At 46.6% G+C, this 18,443-nt stretch overlaps 2 protein-coding genes across 3 annotated transcripts; both read right to left on the bottom strand.

Moving 5' to 3' along the window:
• Window positions 1-489: 489 nt before the first annotated feature.
• On the bottom strand, window positions 490-3,239 carry LOC119851070 (fatty acid-binding protein, adipocyte-like). The gene is made up of 4 exons (XM_038390286.2): window positions 3,035-3,239; window positions 1,773-1,945; window positions 1,343-1,444; window positions 490-725 (listed from the first exon to the last, which is right to left on the bottom strand). Exons 1-4 carry the CDS (start codon window positions 3,105-3,107, stop codon window positions 675-677), a joined length of 399 nt encoding a protein of 132 aa, XP_038246214.1. The 5' UTR covers window positions 3,108-3,239; the 3' UTR covers window positions 490-674.
• Window positions 3,240-14,467: 11,228 nt separating this feature from the next.
• LOC119851099 (fatty acid-binding protein, adipocyte-like) lies at window positions 14,468-17,297 on the bottom strand. Of its 2 annotated transcripts, none has more exons than XM_038390349.2 (4): window positions 17,109-17,297; window positions 16,167-16,381; window positions 15,319-15,420; window positions 14,468-14,713 (listed from the first exon to the last, which is right to left on the bottom strand). In XM_038390349.2, exons 1-4 carry the CDS (start codon window positions 17,179-17,181, stop codon window positions 14,663-14,665), a joined length of 441 nt encoding a protein of 146 aa, XP_038246277.1. In that variant the 5' UTR covers window positions 17,182-17,297; the 3' UTR covers window positions 14,468-14,662. The 2 variants fall into 2 exon arrangements, with proteins under 2 accessions (XP_038246277.1, XP_038246278.1); XM_038390350.2 differs by having other exon boundaries at window positions 16,209-16,381; window positions 17,109-17,281.
• Window positions 17,298-18,443: the final 1,146 nt, after the last annotated feature.

An 18,443-nucleotide genomic window follows, 5' to 3' on the forward strand; every position in this document is an offset into this window, starting at 1 on the left:
GGAACATAGGACTTAACAGCTTTTTTTTGCTTCTTCTTTGGAGAAAGTTTGAAGACTTCCTGGGTTAGAGCTTGAGTACTGAATACAACTTCAGGTCTCAGAAGGCAAGCTTATGTCCCCACACTCTGAATACATAATACTAGCTCGTTAGTCTTTCAATCATGGCAGAAATAAAAGATTTCAGTCTCTTAGAAGATAACCTAGCTTCCCAGTAGATCCCCTATGAAGTGATTGACCCCATAACGGACAAGGACTAACGTGAAACTTGGAAGTTAACTCACCCCAGCCTCTCCTGTTGACAGACTAAGTCCTTTCAGCATTTAATTTTTATGCAGGATGGTATTACTATATCTGTTGCACCTCAAACTATAAACAGCGTGGTTTATTTTCTTGAAGTGCAGATTGGCTGTGCACAAACATGAGCATGATAATGCAGAGTTATATTGACAGCATTGTAATCTACAACACTAACATTTGTTCAGAGACAATTTTCAAAATATTTTATTTAGCAACCACATTAACATTTCTGGTTACATTAGTGTTTTTAATTAGGATTCTGCACCCATTAGGCCTTTTCTTCAGGCAAGAAAACTAAGAAGCAGAAGAAGTGTAGTTTCCTTGACCTGAACTCATTCTCAGACCAAGTTAGACGCACTCCTGGACATGGAGTTTACTCATGCTCTCTCATAGACTCTAGTGCAAGTGATATTGTTCATGGTGTATTCCTGTAAGAAAAAGAAGTTTATTGAAACTCATGAACCATCAGTGAGATTCAGACTGCTGTTGAAATAAAAGTCAATCTTTTCTCCCCACTCAGAACTATAGTAATAGTAAGTTAGTAATTCCCTAGATACAGATCTGGGTTCTTTGCCTTTTTCTTCAATTTAAGTAGAAGAGGGAAGGACAGTTTGTCCATTATTGCAATAAGACAGTGGCACGCATCGCTTCATCTCAGCCTTGACCATCCCAAAAAGTGGGTCATGTTTAGGTAGTTCTCATTTGCTTCCATTGGGTTTTATCTTACCCCACTTAAGTACATTTTGACTATGCAATTCAAACAGGGTTTTTCTGGTTACAGCAGCAGTTTGGACAGTGCTTCCATGTGTGCAGCCAGCCATTCACAGCTAATTCTTCCACACATGGGACTGAGCTTTGCTTCCCACCCCAGCAGGTATAGATATTTGAGGGAGGTGGGGAATAGTTCCACACTAAATCATAGTCTAGGCAGTCAGAAGGATTGCAATTAAGTGGCTTTTCAGAAAGCCCTGGGTTTGTTTGAATCAGTCCTGATGCAATTCCATTAAGATCTAGTTAATGTCAGTAGTCAAATGATCTCACTCACCACAATCATCTTCCCATCTGCTAGTTTTCTCTTTATTGTGGTCTCTTTACCATCCCATTTCTGCACCTGAGTTATTGAGCCTTCTTCCAAGGTGACAATGCTCTGCAAAGAGAGTAATTGACCAGAATCAGAGTTAAGGGGACAGTCTGAAGTTTAGACCTGGACAACTGAGATGTTTCCAACCTCAGCTATTTGTGTTTATGTTAATACAAGAACACATGCTAGCAAAGTTGACTGCTCCCATTCTTGTTATCCAACAGCAGGCACTGATAGTTAAAAATGAGTTTAGGAGATTTAAAATGGTTTTTAACCCAGAACCAAGTTTCACATTCTCTGAACCCTTTGTTTCAGTAGGGCACTTTCTTCCTTCAGTTTGTTTCTCCTCAATGGAGTAATGGGAATGAAGGATGAGTGCTGCTTTAGTACTCACCTTGGTTTTCCTGTCATCCGCTGTGGTTTCGTCAAACTCCTCTCCCAACTTGAAGGAGACCTCAGTATTTTTGAAAGTACTCTTGGTTTTGATGGTTATCACATCACCATCTGTGCTGATGGTCACAGTGGGTTTGGCCAGGCTGCCCAGTTTCCTGGTGGCTAAACCCACACCTAGAGAGGCACAAGACACTTCTATTCACTGTCAGGAAGCAAGACATTTATTTAAAAGTGTGTCTACCCTCTCCGTGTGGGCCATTCAAGACACATGTTGGGAGTTCAGGCTCAATGCCTCATCAGATCTGAATGTTTCTAGCCACCTGACAATCAGGCTACTTAAACTTCTTATTTATACAGCTGACAAGCCTGTAAAAAAGTTACACACACACAAAATTAAATTGAAGTGGTAGCATAGTTCCATCAGCAGCCAACAAACCCTATCCCACATGGAATCTAGAATGAGCTGGTGTAGGGAGGTCAGCTTGATGAGCTTTGCATTTTCAGTTTAAAGGTACATTCTGTTGCTACAGTTCTCTCAGCAAGGCAGAAGTCTTTAAACCAATCAGTGATCCCCAAAGCTATGCAGGTTTTAGACTGGAACCCTGAAGGAGAGTAAATTATAGCTCAGCTGTTACCCATCCACTGCTTCCCCTAAGCACCGCACTCTGGTGTCAGGAATATTAAGTTATTGGTGATATTTTTAGCTCTGATACCAACATCCACATTTTGGTCTCTTACAACAGAAAATCTGAGACAACACCTTTGACACGCTCTGGATGTACACCAGCATAGATCAAAACAAGGTTTATCTTTCAATTTTTTAGCTTACATTACTTTATAGTGGTAGATGCTAGGAGCCAGAGCCTGCCCTTCTATGTCCCCATTATCAAGACAGAAAGTAGTTATCCAAGACTTTTTCTACACATGCTACTGAACAAGTAAATTACACCTATAATGTTATAGCAGCAGCTTCTTCTCTTTCGATCCTAATCCCCTGCCTAAAAAGATGCAAGGTCAGAATCCCATATAAAGGAATAGGAAGACACAGTAGGCATTATAGTTAACTGAAGCAACATTTTCTTTTTAAAAAAGGAATTTAAACTCTGATACATCCTCATTTTTTCCTTATTGAGTACTAGGGAAGTACATAAGCAAGAGTCCCTAAGAACCATGAAAGAAATCCCAGGACAAGTAAATGGCTAGTTACGCTTTCCCTGCTGAACAGTGGAACATCCCCAAATATCACAATATCATTTTTCTCACCCAGTTCTTTCATGTAGTCCTCAAATTTTTCACTGGAGACAAACTTCCAGATTCCCACAAACAGGTCACACATTCTGTAGGACTTGTTAAGTAATATTCCACAGGGGAAAAGTCAGCAACTCTCAGTAAGAAGGAGCAAAAGAAAATGGAGAAACTACCTTAGATAGCTTCTTTAAAAAGATGACCTGAACATGTGATTCTCTGGGGCTGACCAATGGGAACTGAAGTGTTTATGTAGACTCCATTCCAGGAGCAGATTACATCAGAGGCTCCATTTCACTTCCGTTTCTCTTAGTGCAAAACCCCAATCAAAAGTGGTAGCAACACCTTAAAGTTGAATGAATTATCCGAACAGGATCCTGACATTTTGATACATCTTAAAGTCCAAACACACCATGTTTCATAGCTTCAAAAAAAATTTCCCCAACAGAAGAACTTCTTACCTGCTTTCCTAAATGAGAGCAGCAGTAGATTTAAAGGAACATCAAAATTAACAAAGAAGGCTTCAGTACACCAATAAACAGCAAAATGGCTGTTAGTGAGTCTTTCCTGTATCAACATAATAACAAAAGAAAATGGGTATTTGAAAACAAAACAAAACAGAATATTAATTTTAAAACTATACTGTGTCTGAGAATATTTTACCTACTACAGAAACAATTAATCCTAAGATTCTTATAAATGAAAGAAGTTAAACTAATATTTTCTCTGTTTATTGTTTGATTGCTTTGTTCATTGGACAACACTTTATGCATAGTCAGTTCCATTTGTTGTTTGTGTGCATCTCTCACAGAGCACCAGGGGAGAGCAAGACATTTAAAAAACTAGGGACATGTGGCTTTAAAAGTACAAACGTGGCTGGTAACCTGGGAATACATTGTAGCTGTGACAATATTTAATTTATTGTCAAGTAGACATTGTCCTTCCAACAGGTGACAAAGTCTACAGCAGGAGGCATATCAGGCAGGGCAGAGCAATGGAATCAGACAAACCCCTTGACTACTTCAAAAGGAGACTGAGGTCCCAGGGTGTCCAAAAAGAACACAGGTATTGATGTCTTTGGGATTGGAGACAGGGACCACAAAGATGCTGCTGCTTTTGTGGGAGCTAGTGACTTTGGAGTTCTGCCCCCAAAAGGCCCTATGGAGGAGGCTGAATTATGGTGTTTACTTCTGAGACTTGGAGCAACATCAGTGGCAAAACTCCCATTGTTCTGGGCCAAGGTGTTCAAAGCACCACAGGCCTGGCAGGAGTACTCTGAAAAAACGAGGCTTACACACAACTGTGAGTTATTGGCTTTACTGAAGGTTAGTGACACACCCGCAATGGGGACTTGAAGCTTTGCAGTCACGGAGGCGGGGAACCCAGCACACCGGAGCTCTGCCTGGGACGGAGTCTGACGGAGGGGCAGACAGTCAGCGTTAATAAGCACTACACAAAAACAGCTCATGACTATAGAATTAGGTACTTCCCAAAAGGGGCTTTTCGCTACCTGGCAAAAGGGCATGCAAAGCAGCTGGAACCGGTCAATGGCCGGTTCCAGCTGGTTTCCTGTGTTCTGCAGTAACTTCTTATGTTTTACAATAACCTCTCAGCTCGAGAAAGTGGAAGTTCCCTAGCTAGGCCGTAACAAAGTTTTCCACAGTCCCTTACACTCCTCCCCTTGCTTTCTCGAGCGACATTAAGGACCATGAGGATACAGTGCGGAGGGGAAACCGCACACAGCACTGGGAGACTAGGCCACGGCCGCAAAGGCAGCAAAAATACAAGCCCAGAAGGCAAATAAGACCAATAAGTAGGCCTTGAACAAGATGGGCGGCCCAACCCCGTAATGTGGAGAGCCAGGACCAAAGCCAGGTGTTTTTTTGCTGTCGGCGGATTCCTGCCGCCAACTGACGGAGTCGTCGTAAATCGGCCTCAACAGAGGGGCCGGCGTTTGTTACATTAAAGCAACACATGCCAGTAAACTCCTGGCACGAGTGGCCATGTCAGAGTAGCAAATAATCAATAGCTAGCCTATTTTGCAGCATTCCCTGGCGTACCTCGCCCAACTCGTGGGAAAGGAGTGCGAGGACTGTAGAGGTTAGGTTGAGGGCTTTCACGACAGTACACACAAGGTGTTTTACCGCATGATAATTATGCACCATCAACCCAGGAATGCCAATTAACGAAAAAGCAAGGGCCACAGCCTTGGCCTTGGAAAATAAGGTTACATTAGCTTTACAGGTGGAGTTAAGGGGGATGGTATCTCTCCGGTGACGGGCAGAGACTTGTGAAGGATGTGGAAAAATGAGGGGGGGGCCACACGGCCAAGGGCACAGGGGCCCCCTGAACTATTGGCTGGGATGAAAGTATAAGCAGTCCTGCCACATAAGAGAAACCATCCTTTGGGCAATTTTATATGCCCGTATGCAAATGAAACATTAGTGCTTTTATTACAGCGTAACTCCACATTGGTATGATTTACCCCAAAGTGCCTGGCATTTACAAGAACATACAAGAAAAGGCAACAGTTACACTGGCAAGACGGAACGAATACATAGACGCGTTTAGATTATATTGGGCAGGACCCAAAGCATACAAATTTGTATATGTAATAGTTTTATTGATTGTTTTCAGTAAAGAATAGTGCTGGACAAGGGTCAGGTCTGTGCAGATGCCGATGAAACAGATTTTCATCACTGCACCTACAGCATACGTACGTGGTAAACAAAACGACGTTGCATTAACAGCACTTTGGGCTAACACCAACCAGGCATTTATGGAGGAGGTGGTAGCTTTTGCAGTGGTGATTTTTATAAGGAGCGCCGCGACAAACGGGAGAGTGAGACCATGCAGGGATAGTTTTCCCCTTCCGGGAGTATGTATGCCCATCCTTCCCCAGTGGTGAGGACTACGGCGGCCTGCGATACCGTCCACCACACGTTAACCAATACGTGCCATTCGGTCTTGCTCAGGGCGCTGGTTTCTAGACCTACGGGAGGTAAAGGAAACAGGTTACATAGGGCCTTCCCTCGCTTCCATTGCAATGGCTTTGTTGCAGCATTGGTGCAAGAGAGGGCGCCCAACGAGCGGTTTGCACTTAACCAATATGGGGGATAAAATTGTAAGCCCAAAGCCAACAGTGTGATAAAAAATAGGCATGGCAGCTCACATTGGAGCTGCGACTGGGCGGGCCAGGTGTTTACCTCCTGTCTGGGCTGCAGAGCATAAGGGTGTGGCGCGTACAAGGTAACTACGCCTTGCATGGGGTCAATCACACCTGGCGCCTGTATGAGATTCACACATAGGTCGGCATGTACGGCAGGGGGAAAGACCAGACGCTGGAAGGGCGTCTGGCCACCCAGTGAGCGATTGTTGAGTAGCCAGACAGCCTGTTTTAGCACCCCAGACCACCCGTGGAGCGTATGGGTGGGAGTGAGGTGACGGATTTGATTCTTCAAGAGCCCGTTCAGGCGCTCAATAAGGCCATTTGCTGCAGGTGTATACGGAAGATGGTAGTGCCAGTTCACTGCTACATCTGCGGCCCAGGTCCATACGGCCTGGGCCGTAAAGTGGGTTTTTCTGGTTGCTCTGTAGCGTGTGGGGAGTTTTGTAGCGGAAGCACAGTTGCTATAGCACAGCCAAGGTAGTGGCTGCGGCCGCGGTGGTGCTGGGATATACAAACAACAGGCCAGTGTATGTATTCACAGCTGTAAAGGCATACTGCCAGCATTGCTCTTGAGGCATGGGGCCAATATAGTCCACTTGCCAATCCTGACAGGGGCTGCCGCCTGAGAAATTTTGCCAGTCGGTCCCGGGAGGGCAATGGGCGCCAGGCGGGAGCATACTGGACAACTGGCACGAACCGTTAGACAGGCCGCCAAGGGGAGGGAGGCACCTTGGTGGAGGGCTGTGATTTGCGTTTCTCGGGCTCCTCGATGGCCCTCCTTCACATGGTACCGTTTTGCCAGCTGTAAGACCTTCTCCGCACCATGGCATTGGCTGCCGCATTCCAGTGGGCCTTGGAGGTTTTAGCCTTTGTGTGGGCGTCTACATGTTGCATGGCCAGAGGGGCCCATCGGGCATAGCGCAGGAGTTGCTACCAGAGCGCTGCTCCCCACAGGGGCCGGCCTGCGAGTTCCCAACCCTTTGCCTCCCACGCAGTTATCCAGGTCCGGAGGCCCTTGTATAATACCCAGCTGTCCGTATAAAGGTAAACTCGTGGTGGGGCGCCCTTGATTGCTAGGGTGGCGGCCCGCAATTTGGCCCACTGGCTGGAGCCGGCCGTTCCCCAAGCCATTGCCACGACATTTGCACAGGGGGCCGTATAGGAGGCTGACCCGTTTGTGAACCATGCATATTTTTGCTCCTCGGTGGACCGAGGGGGCCTTCTCTACTGGAGAGGCGGGCATGGGGTCTTTCACCAGGGGCAGCTCCTTTGTGAGAGAGGGCACATGCTTGAATGTGACGGCCCCCAGTAACAGGGCATGTGGGGTAGAAAGGGAGGGCCGGCCCAGCAGCATGCACTGTTGCAAATAATGCTTCCACTTAAAGTGGGTTGCGATTTGTGTAACCCCTGTTTGTGTTTGGACCTATTTTGCCTGTACCCAGTGCCCCAGGGGAATAGGCGTGTGCACGATGACCAGGGTGGGACCCGTTATGCGTTCGGTATCCTGCAACACCCAGACCACTGTCAGGATTTGCTTTTTTAGGGGAGTATATCCGGGTTTAGCCCCCTTCAACGTATGGGACCAGAACCTGATTGGTTTCTTTTGCTGGGCCCCTACCTGCTGCCATAGCCCCCAAGAGGCTACGTTCGCCACCGTAGTGACCTTGAGCTCGAAGAAGACCCCAGGCTGGGGAGCGTGGAGGCGAGCGTGAGTGAGCAGGGCCTTCTTACACAAGTCAAAGGCAGTTTGATGGCCCCGCTGCCATTGCCAGGGTGCCGCCTTTCATACCAAGGTCTGCAAAGGCCGCATGAGGAAGACTAAATGGGGAATGAAGGCATGCCAGAATCCAAGCAGACCAAGGAAGGCTTGCAACTCTTTTTTTGTCTGGGGTGGGGGATAACCCTGCACCGTTTGTTGCACCTTCCGAGGAATTTGCCAATCTGGTCCCACCCACATAATGCCTAGGTAGACTACCATCTGAGCAGGGCCCTGTATTTTTTGCGGGTTTAAAGTTCATCCGCGCGCCTCCAAGCCAGTAACGACTGCATGTAATGCATTCACCACCAGTTCACGGGAGGGGCCGGATACCATCACGTTGTCAATGTAATGATAACAACGGGTCGCGTCCGGCAGCTGTATTTGGGCAAGGTTGGCACTCACCAACTGGTGGTAAATAGTTGGGGAGTGCTTTCAACCCTGTGGCAGAACACTGAAGGTATATTGGCAGGCCTGCCACGAAAATGCAAACTGCTCCTGACTTTCAGGGGCGATGGTGATGAAGAAAAAGGCATTCGCGAGGTCAATTACGGCATGCCAAGGTAAGGCAGCTGCCGCAATGTGCTCGATCAGGGTCACCATATCCGGCACAACAGCCGTCAGCGGAGGGGTGACCCTATTCAACTCGTGATAGTCTACCGTTATACACCAGGTTTTATCTGGTTTTCGCACTGGCCAAAGGGGGCTATTGTACGGGATTAAGGTGGGCCGAATAATTTTGGCCTCTAACAGCGTGCTGATAGTCTGGGTAATCTTTTCCTCTCTTTCAGGGAGGCGATACTGTCGTTTAGATACTACAGGAGTTGGGAGAGGCAACACCACGGGCTCCCAACGGAGGGGGAGCCCCATAGGATTGTTAATGCCCGTACCTTACGTACCCAAGGCGCACTTACATACCGGGGATGTCCGAATGCGAAGAGGCCATACTGGGTGTTCACAGAGCGACCCCATAGGACGTCGATGCCCAGTATGTATTTTTTAATAGCGGCCACCAAGACTGTGGCCCGGAATGGGGGAGCCTTCCCCAGGGTCAGAGTGACAATAACCTCATACGCCGGGGTTTTCACTCCTCCGAGGCCTTTTATGACAGTGGCTTGGCCCTTGGTCTGCGCGGAGTGCAAGATGGTGACCTCAGCGCCCGTATTGAGTAACGCCAACACATGTTGGACTTCTTCCCTCAGCCAGCGAATTGCTAGGGGTTCATAGGGGCGTTGGTTCCCCGCCTCCCTTCCGTGTGTGGCCACCATGACACATGGAGCGGAGGACCTGCCATGCCCTCAGTATGGGCACGGCAGTTTTTACTCGGCTGGCAGAGCAGAGGGCTACACTGGGTTGGTTTGATTTACACTTTTTTTCCCTTTTCCTTTGGCACTACGTTTGGTAGGGGGCAGCTGCATTCACCGCTTATATAAGTCCGCTTTTGGCTTTTTATTGATTTTTTCGTGAGGGACATCAGCCTGCAAGAGATCTAGCCACAAGATCTTCCGGAGCACCCGCGACTTCCATTTCTCCTGTCCCCTGCCTTGCTGCCCCTTGGTTCTTGGCCTAGCATCCGCCAAGGAGGCTGCCAAGTCTTCCACATGCCCATTTTTTGCCATGACAACCGCGAGGAGGGAAGAGTTTAACTCCTCAGGGGCCAGGCGTAACACTGTGGCTTTAATTGATTTTGTCACCGGTACATCATCCGGCCCCATCTCCCCGCCCGTGGCGACGGGCCCAGGCCATTTCCAATTGACGGAGGGCTTGCACCCCTTCTGGAATGGTCTTCCAGGGGCGCGCCTGTGCCTCCAACTCCCCCACCGAGGGGTAGGCCGCCTCCACTGCAGCTGCCAGCCAGCGGTGCAATGTGGGGCTTTCGATGTCTTGCCCCCTGGCCTGCAGCCATGGCGGGTTTGCCAGTTGTGCACGTACCTGAGAGTTTTGCGATAGGACCCCCAACTGTTGAAATTCATAAGGGAGCAGCAACACCGTGTTACCTGCATTGTCCCAGACCCTCACGAGCCACTGCAGGACGCTCTCCCCAGGCTCCTGGCGGAACCTCTGCACAATTTCCTGCAACTCACGCGTTTTAAACGTGCGGAAGACTTCTGGTTGTAGGGCACCTCCTTGCACCCGCAACTCCTGGACCGGGCGCGCCAGAGCCATGGCAGGGGACTCCTCCCCCCACTCGTTCGAGGATGAGGAGTCCCAAATGTTCCCATCCCAAGTCTCGGGGTCCCAGGAGGGGGCAGCGGTCACCGCATGCACCTGGGTGATGGTGACCGGCTGCCTCCCGTGCCTGAGGCATCTTTTATTCGCTACCCGGGCAACCAACACTTCACATTATCGTGTCAGCTCCTGGGCGCGCTCCGCCGGGGAGGTGACAACGTCTTGAGCCACGGCCCGGCCTCCGCCTGCGCCGTGCATTCCTGAGTCTTCCCTTCCAGTGCCCGCTGTAAGCAGAGCACCTCCTCGTCCTGGGCCCGGATGGCGGTCAGGAGGAGCCATCCTAGCTCCCCCATCGCCCGCCGCTCCGTCCCAGAGCGCCGGTTTGCTCGCAACCGGTGTAATCCCTCAACCAGCTGCACGGGCATGACCCCTGCAGCCCGTTGGAACTCCGGCCAGTCCGCCGAGGCACCCCACCCGGCCATAACCCGCACTCCTGGCCCCCAGCGCTCCGTCGGGGGCCATCCTGGTATGCGCTGTAGGGACAGCGACGGCTTCCCCACTTCCCCTACCTTCGGCCAAAGTGGCATCGCTTCTCAGAGTACCCTGCTCGCTGCGCCAAATGTTCTGGGCCAAGGTGTTCAAAGCACCACAGGCCTGGCAGGAGTACGCTGAAAAAACGAGGCTTACACAGAGCTGTGTGTAAGCCTCGTTTTTTCAGCGTACTTCTGCCAGGCCTGTGGTGCTTTGAACACCTTGGCCCAAAACACCCATTGACTTCAGTGGGACCAGGTTTTCATGTTTGGTGTCAATGGGCTGCCTGCATTTCTGGGCCTGCTGGAGGAAGTTAGTGGGCATGAAGATTTTTGATGCTACTATATTTTAAAAAACAGTTTTCATTTTTATGGGTGTCTTAGTGCAGGATTGATGGCTGTACTGGCAACATACACATAAGGAATGGAAGATGAGATGCTGCAAAAAGTAAAGGGAGTAAGCAGTGGGATTTGGCATACACCTTGCTAGATCTGTGCTTTTTTTCCTTTTCTCTAAATCTTTTTTCTTTTAAAATATATTCTATCACCAGTTTTGTGATCACTTTTCCAAGAAATGGACTGAACTTTACAGTTGCAAATGGACAATTTTTCAAATCACATCTAGGTGTTGTATGTCTCATGGCCACTCCTCTACAGATTCACATGTGGGGAGATTCCTGCTGTGTCATCTCCTGGTAAAATCCAGCATCAGGGTGAGCTGAGAGAACATACTCTTGGTTGCTTTTGGTGTCGGAAGCACCTTTCCTGCCTTGGACAAAAGGCAGACAAATCATAAGAGGAAAAGGTGAGGGAGGCCACTTGCTATCAAACAACTACTAGATAAGTGTGTATTTTTTTAAAAACAAAATAAAGCATTAATGCATTAGGGTGGAAGTAGAATCCAAGTGGTGGACTATAAAGAGAACAGAGGAAACTGGAGAAACAGGGAACTGAAGCCTAGAGTTTGTGTTCTACGTTACCTCAGGAAATTTACTTCTGGCCACTCTTTTAAAAGACAGCTGGGAAAGTAAGTCATAGCCAACAAGTTATCTGATCACCGTAGTGGAATGCTCTGCTGGTAAGGGAGGGATGAATACCAGAGGAACACCCCTGAACAAACTTCTCCTATGATCCAAGTATTTTACATTTAGTTGAAGTGTGACAGCTAAGAATCTTACAGTCCCATGACCTTTTCAGGATATTGAGTAACTCAAGATGTAAGAACAAGAAAAAGAATCACACCTAATTCAGATATAAATGCCAGTATTCAGAGAATGGGAGGTATGGAAGTACCCAATGTATAGTTCATTTTCCACAGCATTTTGGAAACTGCTTTTATTAGCTTTGAGGATCTTGCTGCTCTAGTTCAGTTTTGGTTAGACCTAAGCTGAGCTGCAAACTGTTGGAATTTTTACATAGAACCATAGAAGATTAGGGTTGGAAGAGACCTCAGAAGGTAATCTAGTCCAACCCTCTGCTGCTCAAAGCAGGAACAACCCCAACTAAATCATCCTAGCCAGGGCTTTGTCAAACTAGGTCTTAAAAACCTCTAAGGATGGAGATTCCACCACCTCCCTAGGTAACCCATTCCAGTGCTTCACCACCCTCCTAGTGAAAGAGTTTTTCCTAATATCTGCATTTCCCCCACTGCAATTTGAGACCATTGCTCTTTGTTCTGTTATCTGCCACCACTGAGAACAGCCTAGATCCATCCTCTTTGGAACCCTCCTTCAGGTAGCTGATGGCTGCTATCAAATCCCCCCTCACTCTTCTCTTCTGAAGACTAAATAAGCCCAGTTCCCTCAGCCTCTCCTCATAAGTCATATGCCCCAGCCCCCTAGTCATTTTTGTTGCCCTCTGCTGGGCTCTCTCCAATTTGTCCACATCCCTTCTGTAGTAGGGGGGTCCAAAACTAGATACAATACTCCAGATGTGGCCTCTCCAGTGCCAAATAGAGGGGAATAATCACTTCCCTCACTCTGCTGGCAATGCTCCCACTAAGGCAGCCCAATATGCCATTAGCCTTCTTAGCAATAAGGGAACACTGTTGACTCATGTACAGCTTCTTGTCCACTGTAATCCCCAGGTCCTTTTCTGTGGACCGCTGCTTAGCCAGTCAGGTGCCAGCCTGTAGCAGCACATGGGATTCTTCCATGCTAAGTGCAAGACTCTGCACTTGTCCTTGTTGAACCTCATCAGATTTCTTTTGGCTCAATCCTTCAATTTCTCTAGGTCCCTCTGGACCCTATCCCTACTCTCTTGCATATCTACCTCTCCCCTCAGCTTAGGTCATCTACACACTTGCTGAGGGGGCAATTATACCATCACCCAGATCATTAATGAACAAAACCGGTCCTAGGGCACGCTGCTGGATACCGGCTGCCAACTAGACATTGAGCTGTTGATCACTACATGTTGAGCCCAACGATCTAGCCAGCTTTCTATCCACTGTATGTCCATTCATCCAATCCATACTTCTTTAACTTGCTGGTAAAAATACCGTAGGAGACGGTATCAAAAGCTTTGCTAAAGTCAAGGTATCTCATGTCTACTGCTTTCCCCATATCTCATTATAGAGCCAGTTATCTCATTATAGAAGTCAATCAGGTTGGTCAGGCATAACTTGCTCTTGTGAATCCATGTTAACTGTTCCTGATCACCTTCTTCTCCAAGTGCTTCAAAATGTACTTGCTTATTGCAGCAGAGTTGTACTTGCTTTCCAGTTAGTACCTTACATGGTTAATTGTGCTACACTATTTGCATGATTACACTATTAAACTTCAATGGTTAGATACCATTTGGAGTAAGACAGGTGTCTGATCCCACAGCTCATGTACTATGGAATTTAATTTGGAGGGGCTTCCCTACTTGTAGGTTGAGAAATTGATCTATTTGATAACTGCCATTAGATAACTCTTTGATAAAGATGGTAGTTGCTGAGGAAGCAAGTGTTATTGCTTTAGCTAGAACAGAAGTGTCAGTCATTCTAGTAATGGCAGATAATATTGTAATCACAGGTTTAAGGCTAGAGGATCCACCAGATCATCTGGTCTGACCTTTGGTCTATCACAGACCACCACTCAGCACCTGCACACAATCCAAAAACTGAATAGTTTGGTCTGATTTACAACCCTGTGGAGACTAGATTATGTGCCACAGGCAGAGAACAGAGGTACACCAATGCCCAAGCCCCCATACAATGCCAGGCAAATGATTAAGTGAAATATATACCCAAATAATCCTGGCAAGTGACCTGCTCCCATACACTGCAGAGCAAAGCAAAGCAACCTTCTCCTGCTTCCCTCCCCCCACAGATCAGTGCCAATCAGGGGGAACATTCCTTTCTAAGCTCACATACGGTGATCAGCTAGACCCTGAGAATGTGAGCAAGAACCAGCCAGCCAAGCAGAGAGAATGCTCATCAGCACTACTTCAGAGCCCTGGCCTCCCCCTCAAGCATCCCATCCCCAGTGTCCTCTGATGCTTCAGAGGAAGCAAACAAACAAAAAATCCTCTCCAGAATACATTGGGGATTTGTGTAGAGGGAGGGAAGTTATATAGATCTCTCTTTTGACCCCTACAGGCAGCCAGCTGAAACTCTGCAGCATGAGTTTAGGAACATAAAATAAACCAGAAGTGAGCCTCAGGCTGTTGATTCCCCATCCATCACTAGCAATGACTAACAGGGTTATTGGGGTTTTTTGGTTTTAAAAAGCTACACACCCCACACGCAAACAAACCTCTCTCTACCACTGCTGGATAATAGTGGTTTGTATTTCAGTGCTATTTTAGACTGGCAGAGAGTCAGCTAAGAGTAGACTATTCCATCATGTGTTCAGAAGCGATTTATTTAATAGCCACAGTCACCAATAGCTCAAATTAGTTACAGAACTGCTTTGTATGCATTTGTTTCTCAAGGTGAAGCAAGATGCTTGTGCAAACAGACAGCAGTGTAGTGCAGCTACAATCCTTGATCAGAACTTGCTGCTGAGAATCCATTCTGGTGTGAAGATGGGAATGCCTCATGCTCTCTCATAGACTCTAGTGCAGGTGACATTGTTCACGGTGCATTCCTAGCAGGGGAAAAAAAAATAAAATTGATTGAAATTTCTGAACTGTCACACCAGAATTTTATGAGTCCAAGTAGGGCAAGGATGTTTGTCATTTCTCAGAGTCCAGGGTGTTTATTTAGTGCCCATCACTATGATATTCATGTTAGCAGAAAAAGCAGCCAGACATTTCTTGCCTCCAAGAACTCTTTAGTGATCAACTAGCACTAAATATACTCTACTTCTCTGCCTAGTGCACTTCAACGGCAGGCCTCATCTTCCCCTAGCTTCCTGTTCATCATGTAGCAGCTAGTACAGTGAAACAGCCCATAGGTGCTGGAACTAGGGCTGCCGCTGCATCCCCTGGCTTTAAGTGGTTTCCATTATATACAGGGTTACAGTTTGGTTCAATGCATCTCAGCCCCTGCACTATAGAAGTTGATACAGACCCTGATTTTTGGTCTCTTTAGGGCTTCCCCACCAGTTTTATTTCAAGTGAAGCTTCCCTACGCTGTATATTCCTCCCTTGTTCACCATCATAAGTCACAGCAGCATTTAGTTTGTACTTTTCTATTTCAAAAGAATTTAGTGCTCAGATGAGCATTTAAAAAAAAAAAAATTGAACTCACCACAACCATCTTCCCATCCACCAGTGCTCTCTTGATTGTGGTCTGTTTGCCATCCCACTTCTGCACCTGAGTCAGAGAGCCATTGTCCATGGTTACAGTGCTCTGCCAAAAGAGGAGAAGTAAATGGACCCTGGGATATTCTGATGGGACACTTTCAGTCTCTCCCGTTGCAGCTATCTACTTCAAATAAATTAGACCATCAAGTGAGACTCACTCTGTTGTCCGAGTACTTAGGGCACTCACCTGAGAGGTGGGAGATGCCTGTACAAATTTCTTCTTCTCAGGCCAGGTGATTGTGGGGGATTTAAACTGAAGTCTCCCACATCCCTAACCACTGGGCTAAGGAAGGCTGCTGCCACCACCACCACCTCCTTCCCCCGCAAACCATTCTGGCAGGGTTCTAGCTGTGGGCTGCAAGCAGGAGATGGGCACCCAATTCTGGGAGAGAGAGGGACCTTACACCACACCCCTCTCATTGTCGTCATCTTCCATTGGCTAGCTTAGGCAGTTCACTGCCTAGCATGACAGTTTCTGTAGATCCCTCTGTGGATCCAGGTCTAATGTCTAATTTCTGCAGGTGCCTGTCTCTGCTCATGCATTGTATAGGAAGCCTAGGTACCTAACTCAGGCTTTGTGAATCCCAGGGATTTTCTGGTTGCCTAGACATTAGACCTGGATCTGCAAAGAGACTTAGATGTTGCAATGCCTTAGACATTAGAAGAGAGGTGTGATTTAGTTTGTGGGTACATGATTGCCCTAGAGTCAGCCAGAAGAACCAGCCATGGGGACTGGAAAGGAAGAACGTCACATCAAGACAAAAATAGTCATAAGCAAGAAAGGGCACAAACCCAGGTGTCCTTTGCAAGACATCCTGAAGGATTAGCCCTCACCATGGTTTTCCTGTCATCTACTGTGGTTTCTTCAAACTCTTCTCCCAGCTTGAAGGAGATCTTGGTGTTTTTAAAGGTGCTCTCTGTCTTGATGGTTATTATATCTCCATTGATGCTGATGATTACACTGGGCTTGGCCAGGCTGCCAAGTTTCCTAGTAGTAAAACCCACCCCTTGAAAAAGAAGAGCAAAAGTTAACAACTGGGATTTTACATGCACATCCAGAAGGGAGACATAGCTCACTGGAACTTGCTGAACAGGTCTGTGGATGTATGAGAAGTCAACTCACTAACACTTGAGTGGGCTTTAGCTAGAGGACACTGAGATTAAGAGAAATCTAGAAGGGGGAAAAAAATCTATGAGGTAAAAAACTGCTATTTTTTATGGTCACTTTTGAAATTGACACAGCCACTAGATTAAAGTGTTCTTATACTTATACATGCTAGGTCACTGCTAAAGCCAAACCCCAGCTACTGAGTTTAAATCCTTATCCAAAACTAAGTCATCAGGGATATTTGTTCAGGGTAACATAGCTATTCACATAGTTACATTAGGGCCCTCATAACTTTTATTGAGGTATTAGCAAGCATTAACCCACAGGTTCTACAAGCAACTCATTCAAAGTACTGATAGTCAAGAAAGCATTATCAGTAGATAACAGCCCCAGGAAGATTCAAACGGTATCTCCCCTGAATTGTCAGTTAGAAAGAAATATTTGTAAAATATAAGAAAAACCAGGAACTATGTTCTATTATCCCAAATCCAAATAAGCATCAGCAATCTAAAGTGAAGCAACCATGAATAGAAAACTAAATTGAGTAAATAAATGGAATTAAATACATTCTCAGAATCATCTATTAGGAGAGAGATGTCTTGCTTGAATTATAGTACATGCCTTACCCAGTTCTTTCATATAGCTGTCAAAGTTTTCACTAGAAATGAGTTTCCAGGTTCCTAAAAATAACTCACACATGATATAGACTATAGTTAGTAATATTACTAAGCAAAGAAGAAATTATTCTCACTAGAAGACCTAAAGCTATTATGAGCTACATAAGCTCAAAGCTTCCTTTTAAAGGTGCCCTGAACATGTGATACTCGGCGACATCCAATCAGGAGAGGCAATGCAAAGACACCAATCATTTCCTTTTTCTTTCTTTTAACATAAACCTAAAATCCTTACAGCTGGCAGAATACACAAGGAAAGTTGTTAAGTAAAGGATGGTAGTCCCAAAGGTAGCTTCTAAATAAAATTGAGTTTTTTCAACTGTGGGACACAGGAAAAAAAGAAGAATCAGCTTTCCCAAATTAGAGAGGGATCAGCTGTAAAGAGACCTGTCAGTTTGTGTAGACTCAAGAAGTCCCTTCCCTATTTGCCTGTGAGGACCAAACAAGGCTTGATTAGTGCCTGTGGTGATGCTTCCTAGCAAGTACTTCCCTTTAAACTGAGCAAGTTCTGATTGCTCTCAAACCTGGCTCCATCAACATCTTATCTTCTCCCCGCCATGAGTACAGTGCTCAAACCGGGGCTGGGGGGGAAGTGGTAATTTACTTCAACTTTTTGTCAACTTTTCCCCCACCTAGCTGCAGTGAAGAGGGCTGCTCTGTCATTACCATATACAACCCTCAGTACCCACTTCAATTAAGAATTCTCCCAGTCATTCCAATTCATTCAAGAATTCTCTCCAATCCATTTCACCAGCAAGTCCTAACCCCTATGGGAAGGGGTGGGGGGTGTCGTTCATTGTTTAAGGATTGTTTGGGTTCCTTAAAACTCAGATGAGAAAGGCTGAGGTAGGAGGTATGCTAGGCAAGGCAGAGCAGTCAGACTAGAGCAGAACTGGGTGAGATTTTTTGGAGAAATAATTTATTTGCCAAAAATGCTCTTTTGGTCAGCCCAAAACTGTTGGTATTTGCCATGATTTCACTGAATAGTTCAGGCCAAAATAAAATTTTGTGGGGAAGTGAGTTGCCATTCACAAAGCAGAGGTGGGCAAGGAGGGAGGTAGCAGCAACAGCAGCAGGAAACACCCAAGTTAAAGTTTTTAGATTAGTGATTAGAGCACTCACCTGGGATGTAGGAAACCCAGGTTCAGTTCCCCACTCTGCCTGAAAGTGCCCTAATCACTTGGTTATAGCATAGTCTGGAGTAGGTCTCCCTCAGTGTCTCCTGTTGAAGCTGTTCTACTTTGCAGAAAATCCTTGACTAATCAGTGGACCAGAGAGAGTAAGAAT

The sequence above is a fragment of the Dermochelys coriacea genome, chromosome 2 (genome assembly GCF_009764565.3).
Source record: "Dermochelys coriacea isolate rDerCor1 chromosome 2, rDerCor1.pri.v4, whole genome shotgun sequence".
In the NCBI taxonomy this organism is placed as follows: domain Eukaryota; kingdom Metazoa; phylum Chordata; order Testudines; family Dermochelyidae; genus Dermochelys; species Dermochelys coriacea.